Source organism: Leucopleurus acutus, assembly GCF_964270905.1.
Source record: "Leucopleurus acutus genome assembly, chromosome: 10".
Classification (NCBI taxonomy): domain Eukaryota; kingdom Metazoa; phylum Chordata; class Mammalia; order Artiodactyla; family Delphinidae; genus Leucopleurus; species Leucopleurus acutus.
In genome coordinates, this window is record NC_139153.1 from 48,473,781 (window position 1) to 48,495,868 (window position 22,088).

The 22,088-nt window shown below is 38.8% G+C and overlaps 1 protein-coding gene across 2 annotated transcripts in view; it reads right to left on the reverse strand.

Annotated features, from left to right (window-relative positions):
* The window catches only part of OXSR1 (oxidative stress responsive kinase 1), a 100,725-nt gene that overhangs the window by 70,451 nt on the left and 8,186 nt on the right, over nucleotides 1-22,088 (reverse strand). For both annotated transcript variants that reach the window (XM_082848463.1, XM_082848462.1), the window contains exons 2-3: nucleotides 13,743-13,855; nucleotides 6,713-6,821 (exon numbers count right to left, since the gene is read on the reverse strand). In XM_082848463.1, coding sequence (XP_082704589.1) covers nucleotides 6,713-6,821; nucleotides 13,743-13,855 — 222 coding nt within the window. The remainder of the gene's footprint in view (nucleotides 1-6,712; nucleotides 6,822-13,742; nucleotides 13,856-22,088) is intronic.

Below are 22,088 nucleotides of genomic sequence, written 5' to 3' on the forward strand. Positions count from 1 at the left end.
ATACTCACAGTGCCAAAGTATCATCCCACAGATTACTTGCTTGCTGCAAAGGGAAATAAAGCTTACTTTTCCATGGAGAGGCCTGGCTGTCATAATCTTAAGCAATCAAAATTAATATCACCATTAAAGATACAACCAGATAGCAAATACTACTTCCTGATGTGATGCAATATGAAGTACACAGCATCACCTACAAAATATTCTGTCCAAACAACACTTAGGGTCTTGTTTTAATTTGTAGGAAACAGAGGAATATAAATCAGGTTAAACATCACCAGGAAGAAATAACCAGTTAAATCCAGAATGTGGAGTAGCTGTGTGCTGCTAGTGCTGCTTAAGGCTCCAGCTCACAGGGCCAGGCACAACATCTCTGCACATGGCCCCGCTGAGCCAAGGTGTCATGTGCAGAGCTTCTGCACACAGCCTGCCAAGCTCAAGTATCAGGTGCAGCCTGATACATTTCATGCTAGAAACTCTTGTCTGAATTGCCAGGAAGAAGGCCACTGCATGCAGTACTCTATGAGCAAGTGAAACTAGACTAAGCACAAAGGAAAAAACATGAAATGTAGATCCTCTAGCAACAGGAGTAATGGAAGATTTCCCTAAATCTGCCCTCAAGCTTTTCCTTGATTGATCTGTGAGTATGGAACACTTCAAAACTAAATAGTGTGAAGAGAGAAACCTTCAAGATAGAGGAAGAGTAAGACGTGGAGATAACCTTCCTCCCCACAAATACATCAAAATTACATCTATGTGTGGAACAACTCCTACAGAACACCTACTGAACCCTGGCAGAGGACCTCAGACTTCCAAAAGCCGTGTGGCTGACAGGGTCTTGGTGGTCCGGCTGGCTGTCAGGCCTGAGCCTCTGAGGTGGGAGAGCCGAGTTCAGGACATTGGTTGACCAGAGACCTCCCACCCACATAATATCAATCGGCAAGAGCTCTCCCAGAGATCTCCATCTCAATGCTAAGACCCAGCTCCACTCAACGACCAGCAAGCTCCAGTGCTGGACACCCCATGCCAAACAACTAGCAAGACAGGAACACAACCCCACCCATTAGCAGAGAGGCTGCCTAAAATCATAAGGTCACAGACACCCCAAAACACACCACCAAACGTGGACCTGCCCACCAGAAAGACAAGATCCAGCCTCATCCACCAGAACACAGGCACCAGTCCCCTCCACCAGGAAGCCTACACAACCCACTGAACCAACCATCCCCGCTGGGGGCAGACACCAAAAACAACGGGAACTACAAACCTGTAGGCTGCAAAAAGGAGACCCCAAACACAGTTAAGTTAAGCAAAATGAGAAGACAGAGAAATACACAGCAGATGAAGGAGCAAGGTAAAAACCCACCAGACTAAACAAATGAAGAGGAAATAGGCAGTCTACCTGAAAAAGAATTCAAAGTAATGATAGTAAAGATGATCTAAAATCTTGGAAATAGAATGGAGAAAATACAAGAAACATTTAATAAGGACCTAGAAGAACTAAAGAGCAAATAAACAATGATGAACAACACAATAAATGAAATTTAAAAATTCTCTAGAAGGAATCAACAGCAGAATAACTGAGGCAGATAAGTGACCTGGAAGATAAAATAGTGGAAATAACTACCACAGAGCAGAATAAAGAAAAAAGAATGAAGAGAATTGAGGAAAGTCACAGAGACCTCTGGGACAACATTAAACGCACCAACATTCAAATTATAGGGGTCCTAGAAGAAGAAGGGAAAAAGAAAGGGACTGAGAAAATATTTGAAGAGATTATAGCTGAAAACTTCCCAATATGGGAAAGGAAATAGTTGATCAAGTCCTGGAAGTGCAGAAAACCCATACAGGATAAATCCAAGGAGAAACACACCAAGACACATATTAATCAAAATATCAAAAATTAAATACAAAGAAAAAATACTGAAGCAGCAAGGGAAAAGCAACAAATAACATACAAGGGAATCCTCATAAGGTTAACAGCTGATCTTTCAGCAGAAACTCTGCAAGCCAGAAGGGAGTGGCAGGATATATTTAAAGTGATGAAAGGGAAAAACCTACAACCAAGATTACTCTATCCAGCAAGGATCCCATTCAGATTCAAAGGAGAAATTAAAACCTTTACAGACAAGCAAAAGCTAACAGAATTCAGCACCACCAAACCTGCTTTACAACAAATGCTAAAGGAACTTCTCTAGGCAGGAAACACAAGAGAAGGAAAAGACCTACTGTAACAAACCCAAAACAATTAAGAAAATGGTAATAGGAACATACCTATCGATAATTACCTTAAATGTAAATGGATTAAATGCTCCAACCAAAACACACAGACTGGCTGAATGGATACAGAAACAAGACCCATATATATGCTGTCTACGAGAGACCCACTTCAGACCTAGGGACATATATAGACTGAAAGTGTGTTGATAGAAAAACATATTCCATGCAAATGGAAATCAAAAGAAAGCTAGAGTAGCAATTCTCATATCAGACAAAATAGACTTTAAAATAAAGACTATTACAAGAGACAAAGAAGGACACTACATAATGATCAAGGGATCAATCCAAGAAGATATAGCAACTGTAAATATTTATGCACCCAACATACGAGCACCTCAATACTTAAGGCAAATGATAACAGCCATAAAAGGGGAAATCCACAGTAACACAATAATAGTAGGGGACTTCAACACCACACTTTCACCAATGGACAGATCAACCAAAATGAAAATAAATAAGGAAACACAAGCTTTAAATGACACATTAAACAAGATGGATTTAATTGATATTTATAGGACATTCCATCCAAAAACAGCAGATTACACTTTCTTCTCAAGTGCGCACAGAACATTCTCCAGGATAGATCATATCTTGGGTCACAAATCAAGCCTTGGTAAATTTAAGAAAACTGAAATCATATCAAGTATCTTCTCCGACCACAATGCTATGAGACTAGATATCAATTACAGGAAAAAACTGTAAAAAATACAAACACATGGGGCTAAAAAATATGCTACTAAATAACCAAGAGATCAATGAAGAAATCAAAGAGGAAATCAAAACATACCTAAAAAAAAATGACAATGAAAACATGACAACCCAAAACCTATGGGATGTAGCAAAAGCAGTTCTAAGAGAGAAGTTTTTAGCAATACAATCCTACCTCAAGAAACAAGAAAAATCTCAAATGAACAACCTAACCTTACATCTAAAGCAACTAGAGAAAGAAGAACAAAAAACCCCCAAAGTTAGCAGAAGGAAAGAAATCATGAAGATCAGATCAGAAATAAATGAAAAAGAAAAGAAAGAAACGATAGCAAAGATCAATAAAACTAAAAGCTGGTTCTTTAATAAGATAAAAAAAATTGATAAACCATTAGCCAGACTCATCAAGAAAAAAAGGGAGAAGACTCAAATCAACAGAATTAGAAATGAAAAAGTAGAAGTAACAACTGACACTGCAGCAATACAAAGGATCATGAGAGATTACTATCAGCAAATACATGCCAATAAAATGGACAATCTGGAAGAAATGGACAAATTCTTAGAAAAGCATAACCTTCCGAGACTGAACCAGGAAGAAATAGAAAATATAAACAGACCAATCATAAGCACTGAAATTGAAACTGTGATTAAAAATCTTCCAACAAACAAAAGCCCAGGACCAGATGGCTTCACAGGTGAATTCTATCAAACATTCAGAGAAGAGCTAACACTTATCCTTCTCAAACTCTTCCAAAATATAGCAGAGGGAGGAACACTCCCAAACTCATTCTACCATCACCCTGACACCAAAACCAGATAAAGATGTCACAAAAAAAGAAAACTATAGGCCAATATCACTGATGAACATAGTTGCAAAAATCCTCAACAAAATACTAGCAAACAGAATCCAACAGCACAGTAAAAGGATCATACACCATGATCAAGCGGGGTTTATCCCAGGAATGCAAGGATTCTTCAATATATGCAAATCAATCAATGTGATACACCATATTAACAAACTGAAGGATAAAAACCATATGATAATCTCAATAGATGCAGAAAAAAGCTTTTGACAAAACTCAACACACATTTATGATAAAAACCCTCCAGAAAGTAGGCATAGATGGAATTTACCTCAACATAATAAAGGCCATCTATGACAAACCCACAGTGAACATTGTTCTCAATGGTGAAAAACTGAAACCATTTCCACTAAGATCAGGAACAAGACAAGGTTGCCCACTCTCACCACTATTATTCAACATAGTTTTGGAAGTTTTAGCCACAGCACTCAAAGAAGAAAAAGAAATAAAAGGAACCCAGATTGGAAAAGAAGAAGTAAAACTGTCACTGTTTGCAGATGACATGATACTGTACATAGAGAATCCTAAAGCTGCTACCAGAAAACTACTAGAGCTAATCAATGAATTTAGTAAAGTAGCAGGATACAAAATTAATGCACAGAAATACCTTGCATTCCTATACACTAATGATGAAAAATCTGCAAGGGAAATTAAGGAAACACTCCCATTTATCACTGCAACAAAAAGAATAAAATACCTAGGAATAAACCTACCTAAGGAGACAAAAGACCTGTATGCAGAAAACTGTAAGACACTGATGAAAGAAGTTAAAGATGATACAAACAGATGGAGAGATACACCATGTTCTTGGATTGGAAGAATCAACATTGTGAAAATGACTATACTACCCAAAGCAATCTACAGGTTCAACACAATCCCTATGAAACTACCACTGGCATTTTTCACAGAACTAGAACAAAAACATTTCACAATTTGTATGGAAACAAAAAAGACCCCAAATAGCTAAAGCAATCTTGAGAAAGAAAAACAGAGCTGGAGGAATCAGGCTTCCAGTCTTCAGACTATACTACAAAGCTACAGTAATCAAGGCAGTATGGTACTGGCACAAAAACAGCAATATGGATCAATGGGACAGGATAGAAAGCCCAGAGATAAACCCACGCACATATGGTCACCTTATCTTTGATAAAGGAGGCAAGAATATACAATGGAGAAAAGAGAGCCTCTTCAATAAGTGGTGCTGGGAAAACTGGACGGCTTCATGTACAAGAATGAAATTATAATGCTCCTTAACACCATACACAAAAATAAACTCAAAATGGATTAAAGACCTAAATGTAAGGTCAGACACTATAAAACTCTTAGAGGAAAACATAGGCAGAACACTCTATGACATAAATCACAGCAAGATCCTTTTTGACCCATCTCCTAGAGAAATGGAAATAAAACAAAAATAAACAAATGGGACCTAATGACACTCAAAAGCTTTTGCACAGCAAAGGAAACCATAAACAAGACAAAAAGACAACCCTCAGAATGGGAGAAAATATTTGCAAACAAAGTAACTTACAAAGGATTAATCTCCAAAATATACAAGCAGCTCATGCAGCTCAATATCAAGAAAACAAACAACTCAATCCAAAATTGGGCAGAAGACCTAAATAGACATTTCTCCAAATAAGATATACAGATTGCCAATAAACACATGAAAGGATGCTCAACATCACTAATCATTAGAGAAATGCAAATCAAAACTACAATGAGGTATCATCTCACACCAGTCAGAATGGCCATCATCAAAAAATCTGCAAACAACAATGCTGGAGAGGGTGTGGAGAAAAGGGAACCCTCCTACACTGTTGGTGGCAATGTAAATTGATACAGCCACTATGGAGAACAGTATGGAGGTTCCTTAAAAAACTAAAAACAGAACTACCATATGACCCAGCAATATCACTACTGGGCATATACCCTGAGAAAACCATAACTCAAAAAGAGTCATATACCACAATGTTCATTGCAGCTCTATTTACACTAGCCAGGACATGGAAGTAACCTAAGTGTCCATCGACAGATGAATGGATAAAGAAGATGTGGCACATATATACAATGGCATATTACCCAGCCATAAAAAGAGACGAAATTGAGTTGTTTGTAGTGAGGTGGATGGACCTAGAGTCTGTCACACAGAATGAAGTCAGTCAGAAAGAGAAAAACAAATATCGTATGCTAACACATACATATGGAATCTAAGAAAAAACAACTCGTTCTGAAGAACCTAAGGCCAGGACAGGAATAAAGACAACGACACAGAGAGTGGACTTAAGGACACGAGGAGGGGGAAAGGTAAGCTGGGACGAAGTGAGAGAGTGGCATTGACATAAATACACTACCAAATGTAAAATAGATAGCTAGTGAGAAGCAGCCACATAGCACAAGGAGATCAGCTCGGTGCTTTGTGACCACCTAGAGGGGTGGGATAAGGAGTGTGGGAGGGAGACGCAAGAGGGAGGGGATATGGGGATATATGTATACATATAGCTGCTTCACTTTGTTATACAGCAGCAACTAATACAACAATATAAAGCAATTATACTCCAATAAAGATGTTAAAAAAAAAATTCAGAATGTGGGACAAGATAGACCCTTCAGAACAGACCCTTCAGTAAGTCTGCCTCATGAAAGAGAGGAAGTAGGAGGGAACCATCCTAGATTAAGAGTAATTGAAGAGGCATGACAAACAAATGCAACATGTGAAACTTGTCTCACCTTGTGCACTATTATCATTAGATACTTTATTCTCAGTATCTCCTCAAATGTAAATGTCCATGAAAACCAAAACAAGAAAAACATTTGTATAAATTTTCCAAACCATGGAAGTTGACATTTCATTGTACTCTACTCACCTCCACTTAGTAGCTTCATGACTAGCCACAGCTCATCTTTTACCACAAAAGACGTGTAGTAAGACACAATATTAGGATGATGGCACTGACTCATGGCTTGAATTTCTTTCTACAAAGAAGAGAAAAAATGGTAATTCATTATATGCAAGGCTAAAACAACACTAGAAGTTACTGAATCCAGATCTGGGAATTCCAAAGACTATGTCACAACCTTTCTGGTATTTTCATGCCTGACCTCTGCAAGAATGGTTAAACCAAAAAAACCGCTTGGTTTCCCTCAGTCCATTCTGACTCTTACTCCTTTCACTTGTTAAACTAGCGATCTCTGAAACCAAAAACATGCACTATTTATCACACCCTGCCACAGCACCACAGAGGCCTCCACTGGGACACATATTTTTACTTCCAGGTGCCCTTAAAGAACCATCTTGGGAAATCAGGTTTTACAGTCACAGAGGATAATTATCAATACTAATAAACAAAGGGTGGTTTGTTTGTTTGTCTTTCTTCTCCAAAACATTGTTTCACCTCATTTTTGTGAAATGATTAACGGTTCCCACTTTAAAGAGGCCATGAACTAAATCCAAAGTAGACACCTGAGCCCAAAGTCTCAGCTTATACTATCTCATTCAAATTTAATGAATTTAAATTAGATTTGGTGTGATAAAATGCCTTATAAAAGCCCTGTGTGATCAGGGCCCTGCTTACCTCTCCATCATTCCTACTGCCTTCACTGACCCCTACCCCCAACATACCCCAGTCCTATGATCCAGCCAAAGTAACTTCAAGTGAGCCATGCTTCTTCTAACCATGGACATTTAAATTTAACCCTGTTGTTCCCTCTGCCTCAAATACACTTCCTTCATTTTCACCTAGCTGAAAACACCAATTCTTCCTTCTGATCTCAGCCAAAATACCAGTTCCTCCCAACTTCCCAGGTTGAGTTAGTTAGGTGTCCCTTCTCTTGGCTTCCAAGCTCTGTGCATATCTCCTTACATCACAGCACATATGTACTGGATAGTACATTGGATGCTTATTTGTCTGTCCTTCCCTCCTAGACTGACAACTCCAAGAAGGCAAGTACTTAAAAGTGGACTTATACACATGGTGGGAATTATCATACGATGCTGTAATTGCCTATTTATTTTTCTGCATCCCTCACAAAACTGTAGCTCAATGAGAGGTCAGATTCTGTATACTGGCCCTTATTGTGCCTGGCACACAGTATACCCTCAATAAATATTTGCTGAATGAATAAAATCCTATAGCACTTTATATAGCTTTTTACTTACTGATGTATTAATACTTGCCCTATGCCCTTGGTATTTGTTCAGTAAGATCAATTGTGTAAAAGTTGCCCATAATCCCTGATTCATAAGAAGTGTTCAATAAACACTAGTTTTTCCATTCTCATTTTCTCTACTTGAATGTAAATTCTTTTACGGCAAGGACTTTGTTGTGTGCATTTTTGCTACCCACTAAGTTACTAGCACAGTCTTCCATACTAAAAGGTAAGTAAATATGAAGGATAAAGAAAAAGAACTAAAGTAAACACCTGCCTATTGACATAGTTATACAGGATTTGAAGAGATAAGATATGTACATATAAGAGGGAATATAAAGAGAACAGCATATATGTGCCAAATGAGCAGTAAAGATAGTAAATGTTACAAGAATCCAGAGGAAAGAACAGTTAAGGCAGGTAAGAAGTCTTCACAGAGAAGGTGGGAACTACGTTTAGTTCTGCAGGATGTGGGATGTTATAGCAGTACAACGTGCAAAGCACATAAAATTACAAAAAGAGGATGAAATAAGCAAGACAGATTTTAGGACACAGGAGTAAACCTGTCTAAGGTTAAGCAGTTCATGCTTTCAACAGAAATTTACCAAATGCCTACTCTGTGCCAGGCACAGTCCTAGGTGCTTGACCACAATGGTGAACCCTCATGAAACTTACAGTCTGGTGAAGAAGTCAGACAAATACTAATTAATAACACAGATGAAGAAAGTCTGATAGGAGAAGTACTAAATACTACATGATTTCATCGGAGAGGTGAATTATCAAAAATTAGGAGTGGCAATCAGGGAAAGCTTCCTATAAGAAGTTTTACTACACTGACACTGAAATAGGAAAGATAAATATGTTTTTAGGGGTTTTGATTGTTTAATTACCTGGGACCATATCATAAAGGAGCTTGTAACTGTGTTCAATAATTTAGGCTTCATCCTAACACCAATGGAAAGGCATCAAAGGTTTAACTATATTTATTTTTTCATAAAAATCACTCTGGCTGTAATGTAGAAAATAAAAGAGAGAAGGCAAGACTAAAGGGAAAGACTCTGTTCAAGGTTGTTGCCATGAGCTGGGTGAGGTGATAATGGCCTGAAAAACGATAAACAGCTAATTTCTCAGTTTAGATTACTGTACTATGGTTATGTTACTCTTAGGAGATGTTGGGTGAACAGCATATGGGAACTTTCTATGCTGCTTTAGCAGCTCTTCTGTAAGGTTGAGACTATCACAAAATAAAAAGTTAAAAAAAATAAGTGGTAATATGAATGAAAAGAAAGGGAAGAGTCAAGAGATGATAGTAAAGAGGTATAAACAATAGGGCTTGGTGACTAACTGGACAGGAGAGGTGAAAGAGACAGAAATCACATAGGGGAGTGACAATGCAAAGAGCTGGGGTCAAATGGTCCAAGGTCTTAAATGTTAAGCAAAAGGTTTTGAGCTTAATCCTGGAAAAAAGAGTACTACAAAGGGTTTTCTAAAAGGAGACTATGGCGGGGGGCAAATTGGGAATTTGAGATCAACAGATACACACTACTATATATAAAACAGATAAACAATAAAGACCTACTGTATAGCACAGGGACCTATATTCAATATTCTATAATAACTCATAATGGAAAAGAATCTGAAAAAGTATACATATACATATATATATATGTATGTATAACTCAATCACTTTGCTGTACACCTGAAACACTGTAAATCAACTACAACTAAAAAAAATTAATAAAAACCACCACAACAAAAAAAAGGAGGCTAGCAGGAGAGCCATAAATTTTAAAGATAAAAAGGGCCTTAAATATTCCATTTCTTCTCTTCTATTCCTCTTAATTCCCCTTGGAGTTACCCTTTTCCCTTTCCTTTCAAAAAGAAAAAATATACATATTAAGCGCTCTGCAAGAGTGGTATATTCATTCTGACTCAAATTTCCCAGCAGCTTCCTCAACACTCATAAGTGATTTCACCCCTACTCATGAAAATGCTTTCCTGAAAGTCCTTTATTGTCTGCTAATACCAGATCTTTCGTCTGGAATTTTCAGTTCTCCACCTGAAGCCATGTTTTAATGATGGACTGTTCATTCCTTCTTTAAACTCACTCATCTTGATTTCTACTATTTACTCCCTGGTTTTCTGATTACTCCAACGTAGGTGGTTTTCCTCCACTTCACACTATTCAGTCAGTCCCCAAGTAATGTTAATTTATTCATTCACTCATTGAGAGTGAACAGTCCCTGCCCTCATAGAGTGCTCATTCTAGTACTAACAATTTTTCCATCTATAAAATGTCTAGGGAATTTGTGTCTTCCTTTCCATTATCACTGTCACTGCCTGAATTTAGTCTCAATATCTCTTTGTGTTCTTCAACCTATGGGATGCAACTCATATGGGCCATTAAATAAATTTAGTGGATCACATTAAAAAAAAACCAGACAAACAAAAATAGGATAGAAAATCAGAGCGCATGCCACATAATTAAGAATTGTTTTACGTAAGGTGGATAGCTAGTGGGAAGCAGCCACATAGCACAGGGAGATCAGCTTGGTGCTTTGTGACCGCCTGGAGGGGTGGGATACGGAGGGTGGGAGGGAGGAGACGCAAGAGGGAAGAGATATGGGAACATATGTATATGTATAACTGACTCACTTTGTTATAAAGCAGAAACTAACACACCATTGTAAAGCAATTATACCCCAATAAAGATGTTAAAAAAAAAAGAAATGCTCAAAAAAAATTGTTTTACAAAAATGTTTCAGTTATATTAATATATAATATCATATATATTCATAATGTTAATATATAATATGCTATTCTTTGCTGATCTTAAACCCCTGCCCAGCAGGGTCTCCATCTCTGCCTATTCAAAGTCTTCCCAGCCCAGGTGGCCCAGGACACAAACATCTCCACAAAGGCCTCCACTTTCATAACTGGTAGCTCCCTTCTTCCTCTTATTTCAACACAGTACTTATACCTTTCCTAGGCATTTGTCACACTCTGCCATGTACAGCAGGCAAGAGCCTTAACTCTTCAACTAGATTGTGAGCCTCTTGGCAGAAGACAAGACACCTTAAGCCTCTTAATGGTCCCCTTAGATGTTTGTTCAATGAATCTAGTCCTAGCATCTACCAGAGGAGAGAAAAATCTCAATATATTACATAGTTGCCTTTCTCAGAGAAAAGTCTGTGAGTAAAATCTCTGGAGAAAATAAATGTAGTAAGATTTGACAGCCGATTTTGTGATCACACTTAGCAAAGGCTGTCAGACAAGAAAACATTTTGACAAGAGAAAGGAGCAATATACTGCGTCCTCACTAGTAACTGTCACACACATTACACACCTGTAACTGGTTTACATCAGTACTCTCTGGAGAACCCAGAGCATCCTTTCTGCATAATAATAAAGACAGTTTTGAAAATAAAATTTAAAATCACAACATCAAAAGCTTAGTATGGGGCTTCCCTGGTGGCGCAGTGGTTGAGAGTCCGCCTGCCGATGCAGGGGACACGGGTTCGTGCCGCGGTCCGGGGAAGATCCCACATGCCGCGAAGCGGCTGGGCCCGTGAGCCATGGCCGCTGGGCCTGCGCGTCCGGAGCCTGTGCTCCGCAACGGGAGAGGCCGCAACAGTGAGAGGCCCGCATACCGCAAAAAAAAAAAAAAAAGGTTTTTCCAAATACCGTATGCTAACGCATATATATGGAATCTAAAAAAGCGGTACTAATGAACCTAGTGGCTGGGCAGGAATAAAGAAACAGACATAGAGAATGGACTTGAGGACACGGGGCGGGGGAAGGGGAAGCTGGGATGAAGCGAGAGAGTAGCACTGACATATATACACTACCCAATGTAAAATAGATAGCTAGTGGGAAGCTGCTGCATAGCACAGGGAGATCAACTCGATGCTTTGTGATGACTTAGAGGGATGGGATAGGGAGGCTGGGAGGGATGCTGAAGAGGGAGGGGATATGGCGATGTATGTATACGTATAGCTGATTCAATCTGTTGTACAGCAGAAACAAACACAACACTGTAAAGCAATTATACTCCAATAAAGATGTGAAAAAAAATTTTTTTAAATATTGTTTTTCTTTAACAATAAGAATTAATTTACAATTTAGACTTCTTTTATGATCACTGCAGTTCAAATGCCCAAATGGTGCTCTAAGGTATTGCTGGCATCTGTAAATCCAAGTTCGTCACATAGAGTTTCAATCAGCACCTCCTTCCAAGTGTGTGTTCTCTCACCAAAGACAGCTCTAGATCACTCCAGCACCCCAACTCTTCAGCTTCTGCTTATGCATTACCAACTCCTGAAGAAATACATTTGTCTCATCTGCTGAAAGTTCAATATATAATTCTATTATCTTTTACTTTATTCCAATTATTCCCTAAATACTCACTGCAGACTACACCAGAAATTAAACCCAATCCAGGACTGATAGATCATACCAGTCTTAGTTCCTGTCTTTTCTACTATTAGCTGTACATGATCTTAGAGAAATTACTTAACAATATAACAATATTAGTTCATATTTGTGTGGCAGTTTATGGTTTTCAAGTACTATTCATTCAATCTTCAAGAAAAACCTCATAAGGGACTTCCCTGGTGGCGCAGTGGTTAAGAATCCGCCTGCCAATGCAGGGGACACGGGTTCGATCCCTGGTTCGGAAGACCCCACATGCCGCGGAGCAACTAAGCCCGTGCGCCACAACTACTGAGCCTGCACTCTAGAGCCCGCCTGCCTAGAGCCCGTGCTCTGCAACAAGAGAAGCCACCGCAATGAGAAGCCCGCACACCGCAACAAAGAGTAGCCCCCGCTCACCGCAACTAGAGAAAGCCCATGCGCAGCAACGAAGACCCAACGCAGCCATAAATAAATTAATTAATTAATTTATTAGAAAAAAGAAAAACCTCATGAGGTACACAAAGCAGAAGCAGATATTATTTCCAATTTAAACCAAAGAAACTGAGGATTTAAAAAATTAAATGATTTGGAAAAACTATTTCATTTCCCTTGCTGAGTACTTACTATATACTTAAAAACTACTCTAGGTGTCATGGAGCATAAAAGTACAGAACAATCCCTGTGTGGCTAGCTTTTAACGCCACAGAACATCTCATGCAGCTGTGGATCCTTGGGATACCCTTTCTTCTCCCTGACCCTAGCTCTTGGAGAAGCCAATGCTGCTGGGGGGTCATTCTACCCCTCATCCTGCAATAATGGTCAGAATGCAGGTTGGTACCATGTTCCTAGAAGGCTAAAGCCTTTTAAAGGTATTTCATTTGACCCAGAAATCACAATTGCATGATACTATTTTAAGGAAAGTGAGAAGTAAGCAAGCATTGTTTATAACAACAAAGAGGAAACAAAAATCATCCAATACTAGAGAACAGGTTAGATAAAGTATTCAACAGAACACTACATACATATTGAAAGCTACATTAATTCATATTTATAGACATAGAAAGAATTCTATGATAAATTTTTAATTGAAAGGACAAGTATATGGTTACATTATTATGAAAATACAAAGATGTTTAAATGTGCACATATAGCAAGTGTCAATCTCAGAATGAGAGGACTATAATTTTTTTCTACTTACCTGGATTTTATAAATTTTACAATAAGCATTACTTATTAATGAAGAAATCACAAACCTTTTTAAAAAATAAAAAACAAAAAACTTCAAGTTATTTCCCACTTTAACATGAATATACAAGAAATACGAGAAGTGCATACCAGCAGTTCATCCATGCTAGTTTGACATTTCTCAAGGTTTATCCGTTTGATCGCCACTTTCTCCTTTTTAGGGGCACAATATGCTGCTTGGACCACAGCCGTTGCTCCACTCCCTAAAGATAAATATATAAGTGAGTAAATATGTAGAGGGGTAGATAAAAACAAGACATTTTAAATTCCTACACAATTTAAACAAGAGAATAATTCTTAACTTATTCTTACACTCAACAAAAAATGCAGAGAAACACTCTAAAAAGTAGGGTGTCAATAAAAGCAAAAGCCTTGACCATTTCATAGAATTGTCAATAAATACCAGCACACACACACACACACACACACACACACACACACACACAAATAAAAGTTGCTTGAGTTCCAGAAGTTCTAGAATATGATGGTGTAGGCTCACATTTCCCTGCTCTTCTCCTCTAAATACAACTAAATACCTTAGAAATAATTCAACAATCATAAAGACAATCTGAAAGGTGGAAAGAAGCAGATGGGCTGGCTAGGACCCTCAGGATGTGAGGAAAAGCACTACTGTAAGCTCCCTGGGTTTTCCTTTTATCTCGCACATATCCATGAATGGGCACCAGAACAGCCTGCTTCCTGGAACCAACAGGGATAGACAAACAGACAAATGAGAAAAATCCTTTCTAGCCAAAGGACTGTGAAAGGGGAAGCTCAGTAGCAACCTAGAAGACAGATTTCCCGATCCTTATCCAGGACAATCCACCCAACCCACCACAGCATCAGCAGGGTCTCCACCCCACACCCAGACAGCAGCAGGCCAGATGCACCACAGGGGCAACTAGGTCCCTGCCCCACACCTGGGCAACATCCAGCCAATCTGCCCACAGCAGCAGCAGAGGGGGTGGGGGGCAGAAGGGGGGGAACCAGACCCACACCCACCTGTCAACCAAGGTAACACCTGCAGAGATTAAATAGGAGTCCTGCTGTGCCAGAAGAATAAAGCAGAAGATAATAACACTGCCAGAGCTCTGAAAACTCACTTATCATAAGAATTACATAGCTCACAAAAGGAGGCCAGGACTTACACATTAAATCTAAGTAGAGTAACTGCCTACTAAAATAGAAATTTTAAATAGGATCAGGAGTCTCCTAACATTAATATCCTAAATGTCCATCACACGATTTAAAAAAGGAAAATCACATCATCACACCAAGAACCAGGAAAAACACACTTGAATGAGAAAAGACAATCACACTGATAGAAACACCAAAATGAATTACTAGTTGGAATTATCTGACAAGAATTTTAAAGCAGCCATCATAAAAGTGCTTCAACAAACAGTTAAGAATTATCTTAAAACAAAATTAAAAAATAGAAAAGCCTCAATAAGGAAACAGAAGTTACTAAAAAAAAAAAAGCACCAACTGGAAATTATACAACTAAAACATATAATTTCCAAAATATAAAACCTGCTGGAGAAGCTCAATAGAAAAATAGAGATAACAGGATAAATTCAGTGAACTTGAGGATAAGATCAATAATTTTACTCAATCTAAACAGCAGAGAGAAAACAGACTGAAAAAAAGAACAGAGCTTCAGGGAGAAGTGGAATAATAATAAAAGCTCTAAAATCTGTGTGGTAGGTAGAATAATACCCGCCCCCCAAAGGTGACCACATCCTAATCCTTGAGACCTGTGAATGTTACCATAAATGGCAAAAAGACTTGGCACATGTTATTAAATTAAGGATGGAAAGATGATCCTGGATTATCTGGGTGGGCCCAATTTAATTACAAGGGTCTTTATAAAAGAGACGAAGGAGGGTCAGAGTCAGAGAAGATGAGACAATGAAAGCAGAGGTAAGAGTAATGGAGTCATGAGCCAAGGGAGGAACCTTGAAAACATACTATGTGAAGTAAACCAATCACAAAAGACCACATATTGTATGACTCCATATATATGAAATGTCCATAGAACAGGCAAATCCATAGACACAGAAAACAGATTAGTAGTTACCAGGGGCTGGGAGAAGAGGAAAATGGGAGGTTAATGCTTAATGGGTACAATTTCTTTCTGGGGTGAGGAAAATGCTCTGGAATTAAACAATGATGATGGATGCAAAACACTGTGAATATACTAAAAAAAACTAAACTGTACACTTAAAAAATGGTTAGTTTTTAACACAACATTGTAAAGCAATTATATCTCCAATAAAGATGTTAAAAAAATGGTTATTTTTATGTTAAGTGACATATCTTGATCTTTTCAAAAAAGGGAATACTACATACTACAAACAATTTTAACTCATAGTTCAACAATTTAGAAAAAAAGGAAGAAGCAGGAGCACTTTCCAACTCATTTCATGAAGCCAGTATTACCAACACCAAAACAAAACAAAGACATCACAAGAAAAAACAAAACAAAACAAAATAACTACAGATCAATACCTCTCATGCACTTAGCTGCAAAATCCTTAACAAAATGTTAGCCAATTGAATCCAGCAATAGATACTACACCACAACCAAGTAGTATGTATTCCAGGTATGCAAGGCTGGTACAATTTAAAAAAAAAATCAATGTAATACACTGTATCAACAAGTTAAAGAAGAAAAATCATATGAGCATATCCACTGACACAAAAACACTTTATAAAAATTCAACACCATTCATGATAAAAAAGCTCTCAGCAAACTAGGAATAGAGGGGAACTTCTTCAACCTCATAAAGAACATCTACAAAAAAAAAACCTTACAGCTAACATCATTCTGGTGAAAGACTGCCTTCCCTCTAAGATTGGGAAAAAGGCTAAGATGTTCATTCTTATCACTTTTATTCAACATAGCACTGGAAGTCCTAGACAACACAGTAAAGCAAGAAAAAGAAATAAAAGGCATCCAGATTGGAAAAGAAGAAATAAAACTGTCCCTGTTTGCAGATGTCATGACCATCTATATAAGAAAAGCTTCTAAAACTAATAAAAGAGTTTAGCAAGGTTGCAACATAAAAGGTCAACACACAAAAACCAACTGCATTTCTGTATACTAACAACAATCAAGTGGAAACCAAAATCTTAAAACACAGTATCATTTACAATTGCTCCCCCAAAATGAAACATTTAGGTATAAATCCAATAAAATATGAACAGGATCTATATGCTGAAAATTACAAAATACCAAACAAAGAAAACAAAAAAGACCTAAATAACTGGAGACTTACCATGTTCATGGATTCGAAAAATCAACACAGTAAAGATGTCAATACTCCCCAAATTGACTACATATAGGTTTAAGGCAATTCCTATCACACTCCTGGCAAAGTATTCTGTACACATAGACAAGCTTACTCTAAAGTTTACATGAAAAGGGAAGGCCCTAGAATAATCAACACCATAGTAAAGAAGATGAACAGGGCTCCCCTGGTGGTGCAGTGGTTAAGAATCTGCCTGCCAATGCAGGGAACACGGGTTTGAGCCCTGGTCCAGGAAGATCCCACACGGCGCAGAGCAACTAAGCCTGTGTGCCACAACTACTGAGCCTGCGCTCTAGAGCCCTCGAGCCACAACTACTGAAGCCTGTGTACCTAGAGCCCCTGCTCCACAACAAGAGAAGCCACCACAATGAGAAGCCTGTGCACCAGAAAGACCCAATGCAGTCAAAAATAAAATAAATAAAAATAATTTTAAATAAAAAGAACAAAGTTGAAGGATTCATACCATCCAATTTAAAGACTTATATAGTTAGAGTAATCAAGACAGTGTGGTATAGGCAGAGGGACAGACATACACACATACACACACACACAAAAACAGAACAGAGAAACCAGAAATAGATTCACACAAATGTGCCACAGTGATTTGTGTGTGTGTGTGTGTGTGTGTGTGTGGTACGCGGGTCTCTCACTGTTGTGGCCTCTCCCGTTGCGGAGCACAGGCTCCGGACGCGCAGGCTCAGCGGCCATGGCTCACAGGCCCAGCCGCTCCGCAGCATGTGGGATCTTCCCAGACCGGGGCACGAACCCATGTCCCCTGCATCGGCAGGCGGACTCTCAACCACTGCGCCACCAGGGAAGCCCCCCACAGTGATTTTTGACAAAGGTACAAAAGCAGTTCAACAGCGATGGAATAACCTACTAGAATGGCTAAAATAAATTGTTTTAAGTGATAACACAAATGCTGGTGAGGATATGGTTAAACTGGATCACTCATACAATGTAGGCAGAAATATAAAATATGGTATAGCCACTCTGGAAAAGTTTGGCCATTTCTTTTAAAACTAAAAATGAACTTGTACAACTCAGCATTTGTATGACTGGGTATTTATCTGAGAGAAATTAAAATTAAAAATTAAAATTTTTCTGAGAGAAATTAAAAATTCATATACAAGTTTCTGTTCACACAGAAACTTGTACATGAATATTCACAGCAGCTTTATTCATAATAGCTAAAAACTGGAAACTACCCAAATATCCTTTAACAGGTGAATGGTTAAACATATGGTATTCCACACAGACAAATATTACTCAGCAATAAAAATGAACAAACTATTGATATGCACAATTACTTACTTGGATGAACCTCAAGGGCATTATGCTGAATGAAAAAAGCCAATCTCAGAAAGTTACATATTTTATGACTCCATTTATATAATATATAACACTCTTGAAATAACAAAAATAACAGCAACAGAGAACAGATTAGTGGTTGTCAGGGATTAGGGATGTGAGTAGACAGGTTAGGAGGGCTACAAAGGGGTAGCCAGAGGGACTTTGTGGTGGAATACAGTTCTGTGTCTTGAATTTAGTTAGTGGTAGTTACACAAAGGTACACATGTAATAAAACTGCACAGAACCATACACACATGCACACAAATGAGTACAGTACACATACAGATAGTAAGCTCTAAGTTCCGTAGATTGCTTAAAAAAAAAGAAAAAAAAAAAGCCTAGGCTTCAATCCATCTATTACCCTTAATAAAATAATCTTCAAGGTCCATTTGCACTATATCACTCATCAGATCACTAAACCACAGCCACTACTTGATACTGTACTTTCTTTTTTTTAAATTTCATTTATTTATTTATTTATTTATGGCTGCATTGGGTCTTCATTGCTGCGCACGGGCTTTCTCCAGTTGCAGCGAGTGGGGGCTACTCTTTGTTGTGGTGCGCAGGCTTCTCATTGCGGTGGCTTCTCTTGTTGCGAAGCATGGGCTCTAGGCATGGGGGCTTTAGTAGTTGTGGCTTACAGGCTCAGTAGTTGTGGCTCGTGGGCTCTAGAGCACAGGCTCAGTAGTTGTGGTGCACAGGCCTAGTTGCTCTGCAGCATGTGGGATCCTCCCCGACCAGGGCTCGAACCCGTGTCCCCGGCACTGGCAGGCGGATTCCTAACCACTGCACCACCAGGGAAGTCCCAATACTGTACTTCTTGATAACTCAACACTTTAACTTATTTTCCATACCCTGGATGCAATTTAGTTTTCTCCATCTCCATTCCTCTGTGCAAACCATTCACCTTGCTTGCTTTCTACATATTAATCCATACCTCCCCCTCCTTTTAAAGCCCAAGTCAAAACTCACCTAACTTCAGGAAGCTCCATGGAAAACACACTTAGATTCAAACAAACTCTGCCACCATTAGCAGGGTAAGTCTTGGTTCCCTGATTATGTGCTTGGAAATGGCAATGCTCAATAAATGTCATTATTGTTCATTTATTTACCTATTATCTTCCTATTAGACATTTAAACTGTTAAAAGACATAGCTGTGTCTCCTCAAGTATTTGATATAGGGTAGGCTTATTACGCTTCTAAAGTACTTGAATCTTTACCAAAACACATGAGGATAAATTATCCTCACCAACTCCCCATCTCTAGCCATACCACTTAAACTGTAGTTTTTTTCAATGTTTTAATCACGGGTTCTCCTGTACATACAGCCTTGGATAGAGATGAAATGTAAACAATAAAAAAGAAAAAATGTACAATCATTAAATTCTTTCTTCCTTCCTCTCCATTTTCTCATTTTCTTCCCAAATAGAAAGTAATTTCAGGGACTTCCCTCGTGGCGCAGTGGTTAAGAATCCACCTGCCAATGCAGGGGACACGGGTTCGATCCCTGGTTCGGAAGACCCCACATGCCATGGAGCAACTAAGCCCGTGCACCACAACTACTGAGCCTGTGCTCTAGAGCTCGTGAGCCACAACTACTAAGCCCAAGTGCCACAACTACTGAGCCCGAGTGCCACAACTACTGAAGCCCATGAGCCTAGAGCCCATGCTCCACAACAAGAGAAGCCACCGCAGTGAGAAGCCCGCGCACCGCAACGAAGAGTAGCTCCCACTCACCGCAACTAGAGAAAGCCCGCGCCCAGCAACGAAGACCCAACGCAGCCAAAAATAAATAAATAAATACATTATTTTAAAAAAAACTAATTTCACAACAATGTTTACAAAAGAGGGCATGGGGGAAGAAAAATATTGAAAGCATGTTGTATTTTACATGAAGCATTCTACTCAAAATTGCTTTTTCTTAATATAATTACTGTGCGATACATATTTTTTTAAATAAATTTATTTATTTATTTTTGGCTGCACTGGGTCTTCACTGCTGTGCGCGGGTTTTCTCTAGTTGCGGTGAGCGGGGGCTACTCTTTGTCATGGTGCGCGGGCTTCTCATTGCGGCGGCCTCTCCCCGTGCAGAGCACGGGCTCCATGCACACGGGATTCAGGAGCTGTGGCTCGAAGCAGAGCGCAGGCTCAGCAGCCGTGGTACACGGGTCCAGTTGCTCTGCAGCATGTGGGATCCTCCTGGACCAGGGCTCGAACCCGTGTTTAGTGCATTGGCAGGCGGATTCCCAACCACTGTGCCACCAGGGAAGCCCCACAATACATATTTTTTCTTTCTCTTCTTTAAAGCAGGTTCCTTCATGAGGAATTTTTCAAACCACAAGTCAACTTACTGGGTTTCAACCATCATTTTTCTTAGAGAAAACAGAATCAAATTAGAAACCATCAGTATGTATTGCACACAGTAAAAGTAAACATTATCTATCAACTATACTTCAATTAAAAATACATAAAAAAATAAAAATGCAAATATTATCTTGTAAAACTTTTACTTCAGTGTAAATACACACGAAAATATGTAAAAGGTAACTGTTAGGAATGGTTTAGTCAAAGTGTGAAAGCTACTGTTCTAATGCCAGCAAATAAGCACTGGCTTAATATGAAGAATAATATAATGGAAAATGTAAAACAATTTCCAATAAAGCATCCTAATTCAGAAGTTCACTATTTTACATGTTTTGCATCCTCCATGCACCATCCCCCATGTCCCCTCTTCCACTCTTCTGTCCTCTCCTAGCTGGTTCTTTAACAGCTATGTTAGTGTACATTACACACCAGAATGGATTAAAGTGAAAAACCATGACTGAGCTTTCTCCTGAAATCCTTCAAACTGGGTAATCTTATCTCTTGAAACAGAAAAGGAGCTGCCCAAAGGCATGAGCGGGACTAAAAAAAATTTCACAGTCTCCCTCCACTTTACTAGATCCTGAAATTTAAAAGAGTAAGCAAAAATATGGATTTTATTCCTACCTGTGAGGAAAAAATAAATCAAATGAACCAAATCAACTGAAGATATTTTCCCCAAAAATTCTGACCAACCATCACTATTACAGATACATATTCTAAAGATTTTAAGTATTTTTCAGTAAGGCTTTAACACCAACTAAAGAGCTAGTCCAGACTGTTTATTCTGAAAGATGACTAAGGCACTGTCACCTGAACCATGGAAAATACAGGACTTTACAATTTCATAAACCTTTTTCTGAATAAGCCCTCTTGTCAGAGTCATACTGAAAATTAAAGCTCCTTTACAGAAACAGCTGTAAGGACAGTCATTATCATAAAAATCACGCTCTCTCTCCATACAAAGATGAAAATAAAGACACTGCCATATGCTCTGAGTAATTATTCAAGCAGCCTGATGGTTTTGCAATGAATCATCTCTCTCTCCTGTTCACTCTGGTGATCTCTATCTCAACGGATATTAACCCCATCCTTCTGGATGCTCCTGCCAAATATCTTGGATACTTCTCACATCCAATCCAATGGCATATCTCTAAATTCAAAATATGCTACACCAGCGTCTGACTGCTTCTCACCACCTCCACTACTACCTCTCTCCCCTGGATAACCTCTCCTACCCTCATACCCTTAAAAAACTATTCTCCATGTAGCAGCCCAGGTTGTCCTTTTAAAACATAAAATCTTACGCAAAGCAAAAGCCAAGTACCACAATGACTTACCACGTTTCATACCATCTGATGGCCAGGACCATCCATCCCTACCTACCACCTTACTCTCCTGATCTCT